This window comes from Hemibagrus wyckioides, linkage group LG13 (assembly GCF_019097595.1).
Source record: "Hemibagrus wyckioides isolate EC202008001 linkage group LG13, SWU_Hwy_1.0, whole genome shotgun sequence".
Classification (NCBI taxonomy): Eukaryota; Metazoa; Chordata; class Actinopteri; order Siluriformes; family Bagridae; genus Hemibagrus; species Hemibagrus wyckioides.
In genome coordinates, this window is record NC_080722.1 from 1,773,961 (window position 1) to 1,797,684 (window position 23,724).

General features: G+C 38.1%; 1 protein-coding gene across 1 annotated transcript; it reads left to right on the plus strand.

Moving 5' to 3' along the window:
* The first annotated feature begins 6,237 nt into the window (after window positions 1-6,237).
* On the plus strand, window positions 6,238-18,312 carry LOC131363604 (legumain-like). The gene is made up of 12 exons (XM_058406317.1): window positions 6,238-6,341; window positions 8,067-8,151; window positions 8,326-8,423; window positions 9,658-9,739; window positions 9,842-9,927; window positions 10,129-10,204; window positions 10,725-10,787; window positions 12,448-12,511; window positions 12,596-12,714; window positions 12,802-12,915; window positions 13,215-13,304; window positions 17,820-18,312. Exons 1-12 carry the CDS (start codon window positions 6,238-6,240, stop codon window positions 17,853-17,855), a joined length of 1,017 nt encoding a protein of 338 aa, XP_058262300.1. The 3' UTR covers window positions 17,856-18,312.
* Window positions 18,313-23,724: the final 5,412 nt, after the last annotated feature.

The following is a 23,724-nucleotide window of genomic DNA, read 5'->3' on the forward strand; positions in this document are numbered from 1 at the left end:
CGCCCCCTCGTGAAGGAATTCTGACCAATCTTCTGTCACAGAAACAAGTCTGACCTCAATTCCATAGGAATTCTAATTCTGAAGAATTTCTGAAGAATTCAAGAAGAATATTGACCAAAGACAATCACATGTTTTTCATATGGAAATAATCAGATGACACACATGTTAAATGAAATTGTTTGTTTGTTTGTTTGTTTGTTTGCTTCACACATTTTCCACATGTAATGGACGTTCTTTTATTTACAAATGTGATTTTTTTTTCATGCTATTTAGTTACTGTTCTTCAGACTAATACCAAATTTTCTTCACACAGTCTGCTGTGCAGCTGTTTCCATGCTAATGTTCATTTTATTATAGAATTAAAGTAAAATAGAATTATTTATCATGAGTGAAAATATCTCCCAGTCTGAATGAAATCAGTAGCAGTGTTTTATTTGAAAGTCTGAAGATTCAGAGCTATGCTACAATACATTAGTAATGAAGATCATATTCAAAGCCTAATTTCTCTGCAGACATCACCCTCTAGTGACAAGATGAAAAACAGCAGCTGCTCATTTCTCACCGCTCCAAATAATAATTCTCCATCCATCCTGGACACCACTCACCCTGCTGGGTCACAGGAAACCTACCTACCCTGGGCAGGAGGTCAGTCTATTACTGGACACAATCATACACAGTACACGCAATTTAGAGATGCCTGCAACACACGTCTTTGGACTTGGGGAGGAAACCGGAGAACCTGGAGGAAACCCCCGAGGCACCAGGAGAACAAGCAAACTCCACATCTCTGGAGGTTTGAGGCCCTTTCAAACCAGCAAGCCACTTTGCCCCTCCTATACTAATAATAACTAATAATAATTATTATTATCATTATTGTTGTTTTTCTGATCTACATAACAGCAGACTACTTTCAATAATTTATATGAATAAAAAGTGTTAATAAAAATCTAAATAATGGATTAGCAGTGTCATCAATTCCAAAGAATCAGTGTAAATAGTTCCACAGATAGAATCCACAGCTGGATAGAGCACAAGGTATTTCCTCAGTAATACACAAACTAAGAGCCTGTGGAAAGTGTAGAAATGATAAATAATAGAAATGATAAATGTAAAAAAAAATATTGCACTAAAAACACTAAAGTTGTGAAGTTGTGGTTTCTTTTTATTCTGCAGTCATTCAGAGTCTTCAATTCCAACATTAATTAGAAAGTAATAAAGATTTCTGTGCTTTTTTATTATTTAAAGTAATCAGTCCACTTAACAATCCACTAGATTCACTTCAGTGCTGGACTTTATACAGAGGTACAGTGTGAAAATTCTTCTTTTACCTCAAAATAAATATGAATAAATTTCACATGAGGTATCAAGAGTGCTTTAACACACTGAACAGGAAGTTAATGAACCGCTGTCTCAGCATTAAAATTAGTGTGTATTTACAGTAGAAGGTAATAACTGATAGATATGAAATGTTCTAAATACACAGAAATAGATAAAAGCCATTTTCCCACACACAGGAACCAACCCACATTTCAGGCCCTGTTTCAAATTTCCATGGAAATTTTTAATTTTTCCAAAGCAGGTCATGTCCTGTAAACTAACAGCTTTCATTCTCTACACTAGTTCCTCAAAAAGCACCAGAAATGTATAAATGAGACTCTGGAGAATACGGAGAGAAAGAGGAACTATGACTTCATCGAGATGATGGGATCTTAGGAGAGCTGTGTATGAACATTATATCGTTAATCTACAATAAACTGAATCAAGATTGTAGGATAAAACTTCTCCAAAACCACGGGAGAGTCTGATCAACTCCCACAGATATTGTTGCTGAAGTGAGTTCTGCATGTTCCTGAATTATAGGGTGCACTAATTTTTTCCCACCACTTTGACCCTTTTGTGTAAAAGGCACCGATTCCAAGAAAGTGAAACCCTGCTGGTGAATCAGACGAGGAGTGAAAGTGAAACAATGGAAGAACGGAGTTGGATATAAACGATGCTGTTGCACCTCCTCGAGATACTCAACTCAACTACCAGATTCCTGAAGACATCACAGGAGAGACAGCAGGTAAGATTTAATGATTTTTACTTAGCAATAATAATCAGATAATGATCCGCTGTGGTGTCCCATAACTGGAGCAACAGACTAATAATAATAATAATAATAATAATAATAATAATAATAATAATCATAATAATCATAATAATAATTAAACAGGCTCTAATGTAATATTGTGTTCATATAGCATTTATAGCAATGGATGCAATCATTCTCTGAGTTGATTCCTGTTCAATAATGTACTGGATAAACCTGATCAGTACAAAATAACATACTGCTGAAATACTGAACTGCTTTATAAATACTTACTTAAACAGAGCTCTTTTTATTCTGTTTATTCTCTCCATGCTCACACTGTTAACTTTATACAGCTTTAGAAAATACATGCATCTTTATTCATCTTTATATCTCACTTCATATCCAACTTCATGTTCTGAAATACTGAATTTTTCCACACACACACACACACACACACTGAATCAGCCTGAGATGAGAAAACTTATATTTACACTATATTCTCTTTCTTCTCTCTCTCTGTTTTTCAGGGTGATTTAACAGTGAGAGTTTTTTGGCCAAAACATTGAAAATGTCAAAAGGACGAGGTAAGTTCACAATTCTTTAACATGTTCATTTAAAAAAATCATAATATACAGGCTTGTTCAAAAAAATAAAACACAACAGAGCAAAACTGCACCTAATAATTTTACTTCATGTTCTGAAATACTGAATTTTTCCACAATATTTATAATTTAATTGTATTAATGTAGAATTGGATTCTGATTTTGACCACATCATCACTGTCATTAAATAGCTTCTAGAAGAGTAAGGAGATATGGAGAGTAAGGAGACTGTTACAAAAAGAGCTGTTACTATAGAAATGATAATGTATTAGAACAAGTGCTTTAAGATGAACCTGAGCTGCTGTTATAGAGAATTAATCAACACCTTCTGACCAATCAGAATCCATTCCTAAATCTGTGGTTGGTGTAGGACCAGCTGGAGAAGTGTGGAGCATCAACGGTCCAAGTGCTTCTGCCGAGACCGTGGCTAATAACCTGGAAGTAGGAGCCATGACTCGAGCAGAGCTTGGAAGTGTATCGACTGAAGCTGGTCCAGTTGAAGCGAAGCTGGGTCTGGCGATTGACACTGGTGTGAAAATTAGTCCCACTAATATCGAAGCTAAGGTTCTAGGGACTGGAGTAACACTCGGACGCACAATGGGAATTTCACTTCTTGGAAGTGAGTTTAAAATAAAATTGTGGTGAAGGTAAACTGGATTCATTTACTCTGTAAGATTTTACATAAATCTCAAAGAATTATGTAATCCTAACAGTGACATGAGCAGGTCAGATTACTGATGAATATAAATGTTTTTTGTTAGGTATATTTCCAGTATTCAATACCATGTTTCTATTGATTTCTACATCATGATGAAGGTCATGACATTTACTAGTGGTTTCTTTTGCTTTTCATTTGCAATTATATTTCTTGTGAGTTATCTAACATGTAACAGGTTCTTAATGGACTCATGAATGTGTATGATAATCTAATGTGTCTAATAGAGCATCATATAGATATACATAAGAGGTTCATGTTATGGATTAACCAAATAACCTTAATATTGTTAACACTAACCGCAGGCAAAAAAAGATACAAATGACCTGTAACTGGGCAAAATAAAAGTCCAACAGTGGAAAAGGGAGACACGTTTTCCTTTTTTTCAGTCTTTGTGTTTGAAACCAGTTTACGTCGGTGTTTAATGGAATGTTAACTGAAACTCTTGATGTATCTGCAAGATTTTATATATTGTGCTGCTTCCACATGATTGGTTGATTGGAGCAGCAGTTGTTCCTAATAAAGTGCTTGTGTGTATAGATTACCAGAAATGACTAGTTTCTTTGTCTCTGTGTGTGTGTGTGTGTGTGTGTGTGTGTAGATGTGAGAGTAAGATGTTTCCCCAAGACATTTCCCATTGTTTATTTGATACAATACTCACGGTTTCACTCAGTGTGTGTGTGGATGTTTCCTAAAATCCCAGACCCCTTGACATTTTAGTTGTGGAGGTGAATGTGGCAACACGAAAAATTGCAATTTAGAACTTATCATAATTCATCACTGTAGATTTAGTCCTGATGATTTCTTGAATGTTATTTTAATATAAGTAAGAATTGAATTGCTGAGCTCCAAACTTATCTTACATCTTAGAGATAGAGGCAAGGGTTGATATTGGTTTGAACTTTAGACAATTGATGGGGTTCCTGGTATTGTCCTGCTGAGAAAGGCATGGAGTCCCTGGGAAAAGACATTGTCTCAATGGCAGCATACATTAACATTCTAGTTTAAACGTCCGCATCATTGGTACCACATATATGTGCAGATACATGCCGTGGGCACTGATTAACCCCCACACCGTCACCTGCAGGTTTTTGCACCTTTTGTTGATGAAAGCCTGGTTGATTTCTTATCTCTCTAACACATAATCCAACATCCATTCTTCCTGAAAACAAGCTGAAACATGAACTCATGACCCCAGAACCAGTATCCACTGTCTTTGCGTCCATCTCAGATGATTCAGGCCCCAACAAGTTGACAGCATTTTTTTTTTTTTTGTGAAATTGATACATTGCTTTCTTTTTATGTAATACAGTTTCAGGTTGCATTTCTGGATACAGCAGAAAACTGTGTTAAGTGACAATGATTTCCAAACTACTCTCAAGCCCATGTGGCTAAGTCCATCACAGTAGCAAACCGGTTTCTCATACAGTTCCGCCTGAGAACTTGATAGTGAGCTGAGTGTCACACATGGCCCTGCCTCACTGCGGTGTGTGTGTGTGTGTGTGTGTGTGTGTGTGCATCGACTGCATGTTTCTAGAAGATTCTTTCTGGGTCTGAGTGGAGCGTTAATGATGACCAGGCTCAGAGCACAGCGTCGGAGCTTCCAGGTCCATTTGCTTCTTTAGGAACAGGGGCGCATCACTCACCCAGACCCTGAGACACCAAGAACACCTCCAGATGAGAGGACCAATGCTGCAGATCATCATCATCGCCATGATCGCAGCCATCATCGTTATTACAATCACACAGAAAGTCCTGCAAGAGATATTTATATACAAAACAAAGCACAGAGTACAGAAAGCAGCACTGGATTGGAATTTTGGAAATCATGTGACAGTTATACATTAAACACTTTAAAACCTAGAAAACATAATAACTGACAGAGATTTTCTCAATTCTGTGCAATTACATATAACATGGTAAACAAATCCAAAAACAATCATCTCAAATGATAAATGATAAATAATAAAACTAAGAAGGAAACAAAAAAAGGAGAGGTCATATGTACTGAGTACAGTTAGCTTGCTTTGCTAATCCTAGAACAAAGCTAGTACAAAGCCATTCTCTCTCTAAAGTGAATATTCTGATCTCTCCACAGTGACCTTTTTCACCGTACAGATCGACTTCCTGAGCTCTATTGTTGCCGAAAAAGAGCGCCCCAAGACCAGGCCTGGAGAGCTGAGAATCCTTCCCAGGGTCATTGTACAAACCTGGATCACTCACTGACTTAACCTTTCTGTTAAACAAATGGTTGTCACTGACTGCTCATTAATATTCGTCAGACCCCATCAGTATTCATTTTTTGGTTTGCTATTCTTTTTTTTCTAATAAAATACATAGCTTTATCTAATAATAAGAGTCATAGTTGAATAAAAATGCAGAAGCATTTTTTTTCTTTCATGGCCTCTGTTTTTGTAAATTAATTTTACAGCTCAGTCTGCTGGAGCTCATGCTTCATCATCCAGGCCCTGCACTCTCATGTACACACTCTCACACTCCTACTCCATCCAGAACCAGGCGGCCGGTGAGACGGCAGAGGCGGAGCTTGTCTGTAAGGTCAGTGTCACGGTTACGCAGAGCTCTTTCTTTATTGTGTATATCTCTATTGTGAATATGTGTGATAGTGGAAGCGCAGGCCTGATTTCGCAATTAAGGAAAAGGACAAACAAAGCCTTTCTCCTAAGCACCCTGATGTCTCCTCAGGGGCTGATTAGTGATGCAATACTGTCATCAACAGGTACCAAAAGGCTATTTGTCATTCAGAGAGCTAATCCCTTGCTGCATCCAAAAACTGGGGCCCTCCACTAGTCACCCTGGCCTGAGCCTAGCTCCCTCAGGCAGGAGCAATGTGGCACCTCGCAAAGATAGTGAGGCTGGTCAGCACACTCGGGGCAGTCTCGGTGGGGGAGAACGAGGCGCTGTGTCACTTGCCACACTTTGGGCATGCCAAGTGCCTTCCTTCAGACAATTAGAATCTGACCCCTCCGGGCAATTATAAATATATATAAATACATCTCATAAATAATACAGCTAAACTGTATATTCTGAATACAAATAAAACCACATTATCTATCTAATTTAATATTATATATAGAATACATTGTTTCCTTATTATTAGACATACACAAAAGTAGAAATGTGTTGATTACAATCAATCAGGGCAGTTACAATCAGGAAATGGTCAATTTTGTTGATGTCATGTGATTTATAGTATAAGGGGTTTTTTCAAATGAATGTAATTAGTGAAAATGAAAATGAAATCAAGTCTGAACTCTGAAACTATGAACACTGGAATCCACCAAAACTTCAATGAAAAGAAACTCACAGGACAAAGAAAGGCTATAGTAATAAATGTTTTAAAAAAAAAAATGGAACGTACTTTATATCACAATTATCACAGTTATTATCTACAGAGCACACAACTGAGGCAATCTGAGGAATTTGATCAATTGGAGATAACCTTAAAACATAATAATAGAGAGGGTGTGTGATCGTGTATGAACATGCTTTCATTTTCACTATTAGTGATTATATTCATTTGAAAAAAATCCCTTATCATATAAATCACGTGATTTAGGACATAAAAAAGTGAACATTTCCTGATTGAATTAAAACTGATCTGAAGCAGGTACAGGAGAGAAACATCAGGTAAGAGTCAACACATTTCTTCTTTCATAGACCTCTAAATAATCCAATTAATAAGGAAAAAGGCTTTTAATTTATTAGCAGAATACTGTAAGTAAATAAAAGATTTTGTAATAAGTAATAAGACACAGTGTGTGATGGTGTTACAGTAAAATACTGAGTAATGGGGTGGTGTGATCAAGTTACTGATACTGAGGGTGGAAAACACTGAAGAGCTGAAGAGACGAAACTAAAGCACAAACATGTATTTATTACACAGCACACTGAGTAAGATCAGAAATATTGCTGCTCAAGTGTTTACAGATTTACACTATTTATCCTTTCTCACCACTCCATCTTCCAACTCCATTTATGGCATTATACTTCTCATATTTTTGTCAAAAACAGGAAGACTTTTTAAAATTACTTCATTTGTGGCAACTCAGAGTTTACAGGCAGTCTGAGTTTTTCACTGACTATATTATAAAATAAATTTTAGCACCCCATGAAGTTTATTATTTTTCTATAAAAATGTGTCTCAAAGTATATTCCTTTAATATCACAACAATTTGGCAACAAGTACAGTTAATTTAATTGGTTGAGGAATCACATATTAAAATTTTTTCTGTTTATATTTACATTTAATGTTTGTGAAACAGGTTCCTGTTCTCTTTCCATTAGCAGATTTACAGTCATTCCATCACCAGCATCTTCTTTTGTTAGAGAACTTAAGGATGTCAAAAGTTTAAAGCTCCAGATTTACCTCTGACTATTTTAAAGTGTTGACACTGGAGACTCCTTACTTAAAATCTTCACACTATCAACAATTACACAGTGGAAAGTCTGCTGTACACGTCCCTGTACATGAGCAGTTGCTATAGAAACAATAATGTTTTAGAATGTGTTCATTAATTTAAATATATTAATATTCGTTTAATTTATTTATTTTATTTTATTTTATTTTATTTTATTTTATTTTATTTTATTTTATTTTATTTACAATACTCAGTTTTGTTGGTCCTGTGACACTGGAGCATTTTCTGCTTTGTAGGAACTTTGTACTCGGCATGTCAGGGGGCAAACACTGGGTTCTCCTGGTAGCAAGTTCTAAAGGTTGGAAAGACTACAGAGACCAGGTGAGACTTGTTCTTACAAGGGTTTTTGTAGATAGGTAGCTTACAAACAAAATAAATATTGTAAAATATTTCATAATATTATAAAAATTATATCTGTTTTTATGAATATTATTTAAGCCTCCTACACATTATTTTTTAACAAATATGTACATAGCTAGTATGTTTGTGTTTCAGGCCAATGTGTGTCACGCTTACCAAGTCATGCGGCAGAATGGGATTCCAGATGAACAGATTGTGGTGATGATGTATGACGACATCGCTTATAATAAAAAGTGAGTTTTACAGATTAGAAGTAGAAGGAAATACTTTCACTAAAGTAAACTTTATGATAATTCTGTTGGGTAAACATCAGGATTGTGGAAAAAACACTCTTATTCAATTCTAGTTTTTTTTTTTTTTATTTAGTATCAGAGTCTAAATAACGATTGTGTGAACCTCACCACCTTCTATTAAACATGTAATGATTTTTTTCCCCAAAAAGTAAAAACCAACATTCAGAATAAAGAACATAGAATTGAGGGAGGGTGTATTTTCTTTTCCCTATGTCTAAAAATTCATTATGTCATCTTAAGTAAGTGCTTCATCCTGGTTAGGGTTCCAGTTGGTCCAGATCTCGGTAATGTTGGGAATGAGGTTGTAAAATTTACCCCAGATGGAACATCAGTCCATCACATGGAAACATGCACAAATTAACACATTCAGCTCAACCTTAGTTGCCAGTCTAGGCCAGTCCACATACTGGTGTGATTGTGCAGTGCAAGAAAACTACACCAGGTTAGATATGTAACCCAGTTTCCTGAGAAGGGAACAAGATGCTGCTTCATGGCTGATGCTTTAGGAATGCCTCTTTGTGGAAGCTGTGTCTGAATCTCAGTGTGAAGTCATGCCAATTTATCAGCTTGGGTAGGTCATGTGACGCAAGTGCAAGTGAACACTCAAAGTGTGGCCAGTGATGCAGCATCTCGTTCCCTTCTCAAATATGTAACCTGGTGTAGTTCCCTTTTTAGGAAGCTCTGTTGTGGCTGACGCTATGGGACCGCCAATACCAACGCCGCCACATGCTGGGAGATATCTGTCCAGGGGGACGCAAAAGGGCACAAACAAGCCGGGAGCAGAGCACCATTAGCCCTGTAAGATGGAGGACCCAGGAGTGGGGTCCAGGTCCAGGTTATAGAACCTGATAAGGGTGTGCGGAGAGGATCAACCAGCCACAGCACAAATATCCTGGAGGGAAACACCTTTAGCCAGAGTTCTGGACAAGGTGATACACCTAGTGGAGTGAGCTGTAATCCCTAAAGGCATAGCCACACAGTGCACCTCACAGGCCTCGGAGATAGCTACCAATACCCAGCACAGGGTGATGCTTGGAGACTGGATTGCTTTTGTTGAGGCCACCAAAGCAGACAAAAAAGGGAGAGGACTTACGCCACACACTCGAGCTATAGGCATAAGGGCTGAGAACCCGAAACCTGAACCCGAAAATAATAATATAATATTTTTCTGCAGGAACCCTGATCCTGGTAAAATCATTAATGTACCAAATGGACCAGATGTTTACACTGGGGTTCCAAAGGACTACACTGGAGAGGTAATTTACTCTATACACACAACAATTAAATACTCTGATTATACTTCTTTATTTGCTTTTCTGATGATTTGGAATCTACCTTTTTAAATTGTCCATTATCAGGATGTTTCAGCTGGAAACTTTCTGGCTGTTCTGCGTGGAGATTCATCTGCTGTCAAGAAAACAGGACCAAAAAAAGTCATACAAAGGTATTTATGTCCATTAGGACAATTTCTCTATTATATATTAATCAGGTTGTTTGACAGCTCTTTGGAAAGTTTACAGCAACAGATTTCTAATACAAACGTCAGACTTGAAATCAGCTCTAAACCTTCTGTCTACTGTGGTAGATATCAGAAATAACAATATGATGTGTGTGAAAATATTATTTTGATGATGTTTTCTTTCAGCGGTAGAAATGATACTGTGTTCATCTACTTATCAGACCATGGACTTCAGGGTTCCTTGAACTTCACGAATTCCACAGTAAATTTCCTCTTTCTGTACTGTATTTAGAGTTGAGTGTTTGTAAGGAGGATTTAGCTGCATTCTGGATCAGATGCAGAAGCTAGATGATGTTCGAGACAGACCTCCTGATCCTTACCTTAATGCTTACGGCAGTTTAGTGATGTTAAGTAAAAATAGAAGTTGGTTGTCCATGCTTACCCCAAAGTTGTAAGTAAAATTTAAATGTTGTTTTGGTTTGTTAAAGGTGGTGCTCTACTTGCAAATTAAATATGCCAATTGTATTCATGAAAAATCTGGTAACCTTGTTGCCATGAAGAACATACGGGTAATTTTAATTTTTTGATGGGGAGAAAATCTACATACATCACCAAATCTGCCAATGGCTCTCTATGAGTGCTCGCTATAGCCATGCACTGGCTTCCCTAGACCTACTAGTTATATGAATCATGAAGGAAGTGGAGGAAACAAGTCTCTAGATACTAAGAACCATATAATACTCAGGTCCAGAATAGTAATAATCAGTTATTTTCTGTCACAGCTTCATGCAGCAGACCTCACTGACACAGTGAAGACAATGGCAAGAAATGGCAAGTTTTCAAAGGTACTGTATATATTTTAAAACTCATACATTTTAATATATCTATACATTTATTTCTTTTTCTTTCTTACATTTCATCTCTTTTTTTCTATTAAAACATATGATAGACCACAAAAAGAGACAAAATCAGTATGTGTGTGTGTGTGTGTGTGTGTGTGTGTGTGTGTGTGTGTGTATGATTGGAAATAGGTATGTTCAGGAAGCATGAATAGGGCTAAGTACCTAACCTGAGATGTTCCCTTTTAAAGAAACTCAACGCTGCATCATGGCTTGACACGGTTCAAATATTGAATACCTATCAAATATCTATCAATATTATTTAGCTTCTAATTAGTAGTAGGCTTTTGAGTAATCAAACACCTATCAAATACCTATCAAATATCTATCAAATACCTATCAAATATCTATCAAATACCTATCAAACACCTATCAAATATCTATCAAATACCTATCAAATATCTATCAAATATCTATCAAATACCTATCAAATATCTATCAAATATCTATCAAACACCTATCAAATATCTATCGAAGTTATTTAGCTGCTGAATAGTAGAAAGCTTTTGAGTAAGGCAAAGAAGACTCATAAGACATTCAGTAATATCATCTCATCTGCTGACTGAGATCTCCTTCATTTCGGCTCAGTATTTGATAGTTTATTGACTTTATTTGATAAGATTATTGAAATAATAGAAAATAGGTACAATTAAAGATTCCACCCTGTGATATGTCCACTCAGAGGGGACTCTGAGTTCTGACACTCGGTAATGTGGGGCTTGAACCATGGGGAGCAGGCTTAAAAATAAAGTCGGGCAGGAGCTTGGCTTCAACTGCTCAATAGCATGATGTGAACCCATGACGTGTTGCTGACATCGACATTCTCAGAGTTGGATGCAGATAACATTAGGTCATCTTCTGGCTCAGAAGAAATGGGGTTCCTGGCTTGAAAATAAAGCTGGGCAGGAGAGAAGCTTCTTAAGAGAAAAACTCCCACAAAGCATGCAGTTTTTCTTGCAGTGTTGTGTGTAAAATGTCCATGGATGGAAGGTTAAATCCAATAATCCTCTCTGCCATGATAAGCTGGTCGTTCCTCCTGGGTGGGTTTTGCCACACTCCTCAGCATTGTGCTCTATAAACTATGTATCCCTCAGGTGTTATGGATTTATGAGGGGTTTTCTCTCCAACCCACATTTCAGAGAAATGCAGTATGGAACAATCCTGAATTCATCCAATCCTAGAGTTCATCCACTGTATTGTCCAGAAACTGAAAATTCAACAGAATAACTGGGAGGGCTAGCCTTTCTCTGCTAACCAAGCGCCGGGGCCTCCACATGGCTCCTCCATGTCTGCCGTGTTTCTGCTTTGACCTCGGTTACAAAAAAGCAAAGAAGTTCCAAATGGTCTAGTGCATTAAGGTTGAAAAGTGCACTATGACTACTCTTTTTGTAGCCCGACCAAGGTTTGTCCATACCATTCCTCTAACATAGAACAAATAGAACAAAAACAAAGGACGATAGTAGAAATAACGAAAACCTGACCCACGACATTGCACAAAGAGAAAGTGTACATGTGTTCCTGATCAAGTGTGTGGTGATGTCAGGAAAGTAACATGTTTCTTAATCTCACAATCAGAATTTTCTTAAATCCTGGTCAATGTCTGCAGATGGTGATTTATATTGAAGCTTGTCATTCTGGATCAATGCTGGATCAGCTGAAGGACAGCAACGGTTAGAATAATTTCAATTCAATGAAAAGCTATAATTATTTTTATTATTCTCATATGTCTAAAAGTCCTTTATCTTCTCTTCCAGTGTATGGAGTTTCAGCGTGCAGGCCTGAGGAAAAAAGCTATTCTTGTTACTATGACAAAAGATTAAACACTTCTATTTCTACTCTCTTCAGTGCTTACTGGCTACAGCACACCGAGATGGTTAGTGTTATATATGATTAATACACATCTAAAAATATATGACAATTTACACATTAGAAAATATTTATTTTTCTGTTCATTCTAAAGGCAAAACGTAACACAACTTCATTTGGAGAGCAGTTTTCCTACCTGAAGAAAAAAGTCAGTGAGACTAAGAGGCAAAACGGAGACACACAGACGCCGTGTAACTACGGTGACATGGTATGTTAAATAAAAATAAATGAATAAAATATTGTATTAAGTCTATTAATTAGTAGGTCTTTGTCATATTACAGTGGGTGATGGTCAACAAAGTGAAGCACAAAAACATGGTTTATCATATGGAACAATAAAACACTAATACAAATTCATTAAAGTTTTGTTCTACAGCAAAACATAAATCTTTAAAAAAAAACAAGCTTTGTGTATTATCAACAAAATGAATCAACATCAGTGTTTGAATGCTCACAGTATTTCATTTTAATTGAAGAAATGTTAATGTCTATGTTTCTGTTCTTTAGAACATATGCAATTTAATGTTGAGTGAATTTCTTGGTGAATCACGCGACTCATCCCAGACCCAGGAAAGACAATATGATGATCTTAAAAGAGTGAGTAAACTTCCACTTCTACTGAACTGCAGTTTATTTCCAGTCCTGAATTCTGAATAGAAATGTGCAGGAAATGTGTGTGTAATGTGGAATGTTATAAACACTGTGTGATGCTGAAACATTCAGTTCAGATCAATTCAGCTTTATTTGTTTACAGTTTTTTGACTTGGTAGCAAATCAGCTTTACAGAAATCTGGAAATATGTTTTAAAATTTATAAATTTGTAAAATAACAAAGTGATGAAGAAGAGTTACTGTTAGCAGCGTAAAGTTGATTATTTTCCTCTAACCGTATGTCCTCTGGTGTTTTATTCCTCTAACACCACACCAAAACAACTTGACAATTTACTTAAAGAGCAAGATGCCATACTTTCTGTCAGTTTATAGTAACATTTATTGTCTATTAGTAAGCTAGTTCCTCAGCTGTTTTCTCCTCAGGCTCTCAAAAAACACACAGTCAGCAGGACACCAAAACCAAAACGAAACCAAAAGAGCTAGTCAAGAAAACATAAACAAGATTGGTACACAGTGAATCAATGGAAACAAATAACAATGAACGGCTTGGTATGAATCACGAGCAAACAATACTTCACACTGAGTGCAACATGAGTTTGTATTTTACACTACTGAAACCAGGAAATAAACCAGAAACGGTTCAGTATTCCGGTGAGATTTCCCTCTGGTGGGAGGAAGGAAGGGGGCACAGTTGGAGTTGCTACAGAACCTCATATCATAAAAGTGATAATGTCCTTGTGGAACTCACACTTTTCGGCATTTACGACGAGTTGATGTTGTAGGAGTTGTTGTAGCACAGTGCATGGTGCATGGGAAGTTTATAGGATGGGGAGTATACGAGGATATCATCAATATGTACAATGACGTACGAGTTCAATACGTCCCTGAAAATTTCATTCATGAATGCTTGAAATACTGCAGGAGCGTTCGGTAATCAGTAGGGTATTGCCAGGTACTCGTAGTGACCTCTGGTGGTGTGGAAGGCTGTTTTCTATTTGTCCCTTTTCCTGATCCGGATCAAATTATAAGCACTGCAAAGGTCTAGTTTAGTGAAGTAGCGGGCACTATGGAGTAGCTCCAGTGCTGATGGAACCAGTGGTAGGGGATATGGATATCGAACTGTGATGGAGTTTAGGCCCCGATAGTCTATACATGGCCTGAGGCCCCAGTCCTTCTTTTCCACAAAGAAGAAACCAGCTGCTTCAGGAGATGTAGAGGGGTGAATGAAGCCTGCTGCAAGGTTTTGTCTATGTACTCCTCCATGGCCTTGGTTTCAGGTCCGGAATGGGGGTCAACCCAATATCGCGGAGGTGCAGTGTTAGGGAACAGCCCAATAGCACAATCCCACAGATGATTTGGGGGTAACGTCATGCATTGCACTTTGTTGAATACCTCCTTAAAAGCGTCATATTCCTTGGGTATGCAGACGGTAGCAGTGGGTTCAGGGCTCTCCACCGAATTTGATAGACATGGAAAATTGACGGTACTGTCCATGCAATGTTATAGGCAGTTTGGAGACCATCTGTAAAATTCCTTACTTTTCCGTGAAATCACAGGGTCCTGGGGAAATCCCATGATAATGGGGTTAGCCAGCGAGGAGATTATGAAAAGGATGGGTTTCTCTGTGTGAAATATTCCAATGCCTAGAGTAACAGTAAGGGTTTGATGGATAATGAAACCGTCATCGATGAGTCAATTTCCCACTGCAGTGACTCTGAGGGGCATGGGGCAGGGGACGGTAGGAAGCTGCAGATCCTCCACCAGCTTTCGGTGTATTAGGTTAACAGCAGATCCTGAGTGCTGAGAAGGTGTGTGTTTTATTAGAACATAGCAGCTGTGCTGGCATTAGCAGATGGGAGGTTTTCGGTGGGGGTGAGCATTGAGTGTAGCCATTGCATGTGGTGTTGATTCCATTCTGATCACGTCATCACTGTCAGTAAATAGATTGTAGAAGAATAAGATTAGTAGAGTTTTAATAGATAAGTGTATGAGTTACTGTTATAAATACAGAGTGACAGGGAGGTGAGGAGGTTCTGTTACCACCCTGAAGTTTAATATATTTTTAATGTTATCAGTTGAAGCTAATGGTACAAAAGCAGTCACACACTTGGGTCACAAGGCTAAGATGACACATCAACATGTCTACACTAGAACAACAATGAGCGGGCCATGGTGTACTCACTGTGTAATTGGTGAGTGTATATATATGTGGGTGGTGGTAGTTCAAGTGGTTAAGGCTCTGGGTTGTTGACCCCAGCATTGCCAAGCTGCCACCATTGGGCCATTGAGCAAGACCCCCAACCCACCCTGCTCCAGGGGCCCTGCATCATGACTGACCCTGCACTCTGACCCCAAACCCTAATGATGGGATATGTGAAGAAAGAATTTCACTGTGCAGTGATGTATATGTGACAAATAAAACTTAACATATGACTTAAATATGAAACAACTTAAAATCTGATTAAAATGGCACTTTAATAATAATTGTTGCTTATTATTGTTTGCTTATTCATCTACAAGTGCAATAGCGGGATTAGTCACTGATTTTCACACGTGATTTTCTAACATTATTCATTTACTCTCATTTTCCTATAAACTACACTAATATCAACTTTTCTTCACATTAACTTTTCTGTTTCTTATTTTCTGGGGTCTGCTGTACAGACCTTAGGAATTAAAGTAAACAGAGAGCATTATTAAAAACATATTCATTCTCCAGACGAAATGAAGCCAGCAGCAGAGTTTTATTTCAGTATTATATAGAAGTCTATAATAACTCTACACCACATTAGCAATAAAGACCCTCATCACTAAAGACTCACTTTTCCTGCAATGGCACACTGCCATCTAGTGTCAAGGTGAGAAAGTGGACTTAGTCAATAATAATAATAATAATAATAATAATAATAATAATAATAATAATAATAATAATAATTTATCTAATTTGCATATCTTAAATTACATATCAATAAACAATCAATCAAATAAATAAACAAATAAACTATAAATGTTCTTTGGTAAGAACAAATTTTGTGTGTGTGTTTATTTGTATGATGCCATCGTGACAGACAGCAACAAGAAGATAAAAGCCACCACATAATACAACTTGTGGTTATGCTATATGTGGAAGGGTGTGTGTGTGTGTGTGTGTGTGTGTGAGAGAGAGAGAGAGAGAGAGAGAGAGAGAGAGAGAGAGAGAAAATCTGTCTTGTTTTCCTGTGTGGGTGGGTGGGTGTGTGTGTGGGTGGTTGGTTGGGAAATGAAACATGTGAATGTAGCGAAAGTGTTCACATGATGTCGCAAAAAGAAAGCTCTTCTGTTTCATTTGAGTTTCATTAAAGAACAAAACAGCTGTGTTTGACAACACACACACACACACACACACAAACTGTTCTGAACAGCTGAGCTCCTGCTTAAGAGTGTGTGTGTGAGATTTTTCTAGAGATCAGTGTTTGAATCATTTAATCTTTCAGTCAAGATGAAGAGTTGTTTCCTCATGGCCAAGATTCACTCAGCCTTTGAGTCATGAGTTTGCTTAGAGGATCAGTGAAATGAATCAGTGAATCATTTGAGTCATGTGATCGATAAGAGGATCAGTGTTTGAATCAGTGAATCATTTGAGTCATGAGTTCACTTAGAGAATCAGTATTTGAATCATTGAATCATTTCAGTCATGAGTTTGCGTAGAGAATCAGTGAATCATTTGAGTCATGAAACTTGCTTTGAGGATTAGTGTTTTAATCAGAGAATAATTTGTCATGAAATTTGCTTCAAGGATCAGTATTTCAATCAGTGAATCATTTCAGTCATAGAAGTGATTCAATCAGCAGCTCACTGTTTGAAGTGAATCTTTTCAGTTATGATCCATATTTGCTCATTTGAATCAGTGAAAGATTCATTCAGCAGCAGAGTGAATCAGTGAATCATTCCAGCCACTTCAGGCAACTCTAGATAGTTTTGGTTCTTTAATGAAGATTCTCTGACCTTTCTTTTCTACAAAGCACACACTGACACTCACTCTAAACTCTAAACTAAACCCTAGACATATTCTATTGATCTGTATTTGGCTGCCCTCTTATAGCCCTTAAGTCTACATATAAATAAACAAACAAATAAATAAATGAATAAATAAATAAACAAACAAAGAAATGAATAAATAAATTAATTAATTAATTAATTAATTAATTAATTAATTAATTAATTAATTAATTAATTAATTAACAAAATGAATAAATGAACAAACAAACAAATAAATATATAAATAAATAAAATATAAATAAATAAAAATGGGAAACAGTATTTGTTTTTTATGCCTTCCTGACTTGTTTAATTATAATCTGTCTTTAATTATATTTTTAATGCTCTGTTCTTTAGATATTTTCTTTATCAGTTCTTTTGTTGTGCTACATGTTTTCGTTCAGTTTTTAGTTGAGTTCATGCTCCCCAGCACACAGCAGGCCTCCACACACTTCTCTGTGCTCTGTGTGTTTGTGACTTTCAGAGTCAGGATCAGCCTGCGGTCTGTGTTCTGGCCTGAACCCGCCTTTCCTCCCGTAGCGTGTCGAGTGGAACGAGACGAGCACAACGACGCACTCATTCATCCTCAATGGCAGCTTTTGTGTCCGAAGCAGCAGGGAAACATCTCGAACCTGGCTCTGATGCTCACTGTGTGCCGACCCACTGGACGTTTTCACACGACGATGAGAAAAGCACAAGCTGTCCGGCTCAGTGCGAGTCTCCCGTCTCCTACCTGGACACAGATCCTGTGTAAACTAACACACACTTCTCAGTGATTGCAGAAAATGGAGTCAAATTACGAATCTTACCTTTAACTTTGAGAATTTTGCCTCAGAACATTAGAGTTTCTTTTGCTTCATCTGGTTCTAGGAATTTAATCATAAATCTGGCACCACTTTACACTTCATATTTGTTGGAGATGAATTTATATTATTAATGAGGCAGGACACTTCACACACACACACACACACACATATACACACACACACATACGCGCACACACACACACACACACATACACACATATACACACACACACATATACACACATACGCGCACACACACACAGTCGCACACACACACACACACATACACACATACGCACACACATACACACACACACATACATACACACACACACACACACACATACATGCACACACACACACACACACAGACACACACACACACATACACACATACGCACACACACACACACACACACATATACACACACACACATATACACACATACGCGCACACACACACACAGTCGCACACACACACACACACATACACACATACGCACACACATACACACACACACATACATACACACACACACACACACACACATACATGCACACACACACACACACACAGACACACACACACACATACACACATACGCACACACACACACATACGCGCACACACACATATACACACACACACATATACACACATACGCGCACACACACACACAGACGCACACACACACACACACACACGGTCATTTGATCTAGAACTTGTTTAGGTTTGCTAGTTTACTAGAACTTTCTTGAAGAAAATGTCATCCATCAATCATGCTCATTATCCTTTTAACAGAGACTTACTCTAATTTATTTTCCCGGGCTTAACGACTAGGATTAAGGTACCAGATGTTAAGTTTATGTTTGATGCTAAACTACAGTTTACAAGCTTAAAGAAGCAGATCTTCATTTTTTTTGCACTTTTTAGGTCATGTTATAAAAATCAGTATTTACTTACACTAAATAAATCATTTTTGTTTTATTTTATAATGAAAAAACAATGCATGGAAGTCATACTTTGTTGTTGAGAAAATGTGAAAGGAAGGATGATGATGACATCAGCGCTGAGAGATAAGGAGTAGCTTATGGAATTTTTATTGCAATCTGAGGAAAATCTTTATTTTTCTCTTTAGATTTTTAAGAGTAAGATTATACTGATGTGTAAACACCAATAAACACTGTGGGGATTAGTGCTGTGTGGACGTGAAGGACAGCTCTGGACAAGGTCAATTTATTAAACCCCCGGGACAGTGGATCGGTTCAGGCGTCTTTATAAACCAGAGAACTTCCGGGTGACTAATAAAACCACAGATCAGAGCTCCAACACTCCAGCATCTGAGCTAACGGCTAAGCTAGCAATTCCATTTATCTTTTCTTTCTTATTTATTTGTTTATTTAACTCTTAAACCCACAGCTGCAGTTAAACCACACAGGACACGGCTTCCTATTGTTCCTGCTTGGGAACAAAAACATTCCATGCAGTGCTCCGTGTGTGTGACGGCCACATATCCCTGGGGTGTGTTTGCCTTCTCCTATCTTTAAACCAACAGCAGAGTTTATGACCCCTGTAGGGGGGCAAGGCGGGGCAGAGGGGTATCCCAGGGGTCAGATAGCTAAATCTGGCTTTCAGGAAGGGAAATGTCCCAGATTAGTGTGTGGCATTGAGACAGTGAGGAGAGACGAGTCCCAGCTGGGGATCAGTTCAACACTGTTCAATGTTTGGTGTCAATAACACATGAGGAAATGACCATATCTGGAACAACAGAAATTCTCTTAAATAACTCCTTCCCTCAGAAGTGGGAGGTTGGAGCTTGGAATTCCATCATTTTGTGACCTCTGTGTCAAAAAACAGTCAAATCATCCAAATTTTATTTCTAGCTAAAATTTCTGTCAGCTTCTGGGATGTTTACATTTACGATGTTTCTCAAAATTGAGAGGAGTGAGTGTGAGTGTGTGTGTGTGTGTGAGTGTGTGTGTGTGTGTGTGAGTGTGAGTGTGTGTGTGAGTGTGAGTGTGTGTGGTTGTCTGTCTATATGTGTGGCCCTGTGATGGACTGGTGACCTGTCCAGGGTGGACCCCTGCCTTTCGCCCAGTGTGTGCTGGGATAGACTCCAGCAGATCCTAGGGATCTAATTAGGAATAAAGTGGCTATAGAAAATGGATGGATGGATGTTTCTTGAAATGGCTGCACTCGATCGTGGAAGTTTAGCTTTTAAAAGCTCTTTTTAAATCATTTATAAACACATCTGAGGTAAAGGTTGATATTTCGGACAATACTATCATGTTTCTCTTGTCATGCTGCCTTTACAACGTCCATATAAGGACTTCCTAGCTATTTTAGTTAGGGAAACATTTTCAGAACACTACATTCCATCTGGTTTTTGTCTAACTCTGAATGTTTCTTTAAACAAATCCTTATTTTTACATTGCAGAAACGTTATTTTTGTTAAAGTGTGACTAAATAGTTTTAGAAACTGATGAATTCTTGTTAAATAAGTTCTATTTCAGCTCTTTGTGCTAGCAGGAGAAATGATCAGCCCTGATCATTAAGCTTGCTCGTATTTACAGTGTTACTCGGTTGCCTAGCAACCACATCGCCATGCATTTAACCACTTAAATAGTGATTGTTCTGTTTGCTCTACCTGTTCACAAAAAAAAAACATTTTTATATTAGTGTAGCTTTCTTTCTTGACTAAAGGATAGATAAAAGAATTTGTTTTTTTATTAAGATGTTTTATGCAGATTTAATTACACAAAGCTTTGTTTATATTAAAAAAAATAGTTTTACGACAGATCCAGTACAAAAATAATCTATAAATATACAAACATCTCATCATCTTGACCCACTGACTGGACATTCAGATAAAAAACAGTTCATGCTGAATCACACACAGTGTTTTCTCAGATGAATGGACTGCAGAAATGTCCTTTAAAGGTAAAGCGCTGGACAGGAAATGAAAAAAAACCCTGCCGTTATTCTGAATGTGTTCAGGGGAAAAAGCAGACTGGAATTTTCACCCCAGACAACTCATGGTGTGTTCGATCCTCTCAAGGGTTCTTTCTCATATCATCTCAGGAGGTTTTTCCTCACCACCGTCACCTCTGACTCAGGAGGGATATTTGTTTTGTGGATGTTTTAGGGATGATTTGTGGAGGTTTGTGGGTTTATTTGGTGTTTAAAGGTTTGTGGATTTTTGTGGGGGGTTTTCCTGGAGGTTTTGTGGATCTTTTGTAGAAATTTGTGAATGTTTTATTGTATGTTTTGTGTAGGTTTGTGTACATCATCTTTGTGTGTGTGTGTGTGTGTGTGTGCACGCAATGTGAAATACATTTTTTGACATCTTGTTTGAGAAAATGGTGCTCTAATTTGGATATTTTCTGTGTGTTGGTTGGGAGGGGGTTAGAAAGAGAGAGAGTACTTTGTTAATCCATCCATCCATTTCTATCACGGGGATCTGCTGGAGTCTATCCCAGCACACGCTGGGTGAAAGGCAGGGGTACACCCTGGACAGGTCACCAGTCCATCACAGGGCCACACATATAGACAGACAACCACTCACACTCACTCCTATGGGCAATTTAGAATGACCAATCAACCTAATGTACATGTTTTTGGACTGTGGGAGGAAACCGGAGTACCCTGAGTAAACCCACACAGGGAGAACATGCAAACTCCACACAGAAACGCCCCCACCTGTTCGAACCCAGGATTCCAACCCAGGACCTTCTTGCTGTGAGGCAACAGTGCTAACCATCGTCCTGCCCACTTTATTAATCCATAACAGCAAATTTAGTGTCACAACAAGTACAACAAAAAATCAACAAGACTTAAAGTACTCAACAAACTCACAAATACTCACAACTATCACAAACAAGAAAGAATGAGTGTCCAAATAAATATACACAACACTTAATGCTCAAGATAGTTAGATTTCTGTTAGTTTCTGTACAGATACAGGTATAGTTAAAACTGTATGTTCGGTGTGTGTGTGAGGAGCAGCATGTAGTGTGTCTGTGTGTGTGTGTGTGTGTGTGTGTGTGTGTGAAATAAATGCAGAGTGGTCGTAGAGCAATCATAAATAAAGTGTCAGTGTTTGTGTAAGTGTGTGTGTAGTGACACTGTGTAAACACTGTGTAGCAGCTGGAATGTAAAAAAAATCTGTCTCCAGTGTCCACACAGTTTCCTGACCGGACTCACTGTAGAGCTGTATATCAGCAAGAAGGACTTCAGGATTTCAAGATTCAAGATTCAAGAAGCTTTATTGTCATTTCAGTCACATATATCTGACGCAGTACATAGTGAAATGAAACACTGTTTCTCCAGGACCTGGTGCTACAGAAACATACAACAACAAAGAGTTCAACACAAAAACACCACCACAGAGCTAGGACAGAAGACTGTCCAAGCCACATAAAGTGCAGAGTGTGCAGCTAGGTGCAAACAGACTTCCTGGATCTTTCTCTGTTACAGTGAAGCTGCTGTAGTCTCCAGGAGAAGCAGCTCTGTTTAAACAGGATGGTATGGAGAGGGTCTGCTAGTGTCCAGGATCTTTTCACCTCTCACTTTATTGACCACCATCCACCTTACCACCACCTCCACGGTGTCCAGTTTGCAGCTGCAAACAGAGAAAACTTTCCTGTCTAGCTTATGTTGTTCTGATGCTGCTTCCTTTGTAGCGTAAAGCAAAAAATGATTGTACAGATAGACTGGTAGAAGCTCTCCAGCAATTTGATTCACTCAGTGAAGGGTCTGAGTTTCCCCAGGATTGAGTTGAGTCTGCTCGTACCTATATCTATACATCTAGGAGGTAGATACTAAGATATTAATGATATATATGGAAGGCATTGGTGGCTCAAGTGGTTAAGGCTCTGGGTTGTGGCTTGGACAGTTGGGTTTCAAGCCCTGGCACTGCCAAACTGCCCCTGTTGGGCCCCTGAGAAACCTTCTCCTTAACCTTTTCTGCTCCATGGGTGCTGCATTATAGCTGACCCTGCACTCTGACCATAACTTGCTATGAAAGAATTTCACTGTGATGTAGGGAATATATGCAAAAATAACATCTTCTTCTTCTTTGCCTCCTCCTTGATGAAGATGACCTGGGTTACAGTCTTCTTCCTCCCTGGTCTTGGACATGTTGAGTAGCAGTTCATTGTTCTCAGACAACTCTACGAATTTGTCCATCACCATCCTGTACTCCATTTCCTGCCCATCATTAACACACCTAACCACCATCAAGTCATCAAAGAACTCATGATATTTCATACTTTCCTGTTATTTAATAACACAGGAACAAGAACAGAACTTTTTTATTTTTCAGAAAATCTTCATTGCATGTGTCTTTCGATCATTTTATGATGATTCCTAAATATTACACAACAGTACATTAGTGTTATTGACTGTAAGATACTGATTCAGGAAGTGATTACGTGATCAAACGAACGAACGACTCAGGAGATGAACGAATCATTTCTGTTTCCCTCACAGACCGCAGAGCCGAAGCCTATGAGGCTGTCACTTGATGAACGAACGAATGACTCGGGAGATGAACCAATCAAGTTTCCCCTACAGAACCCATA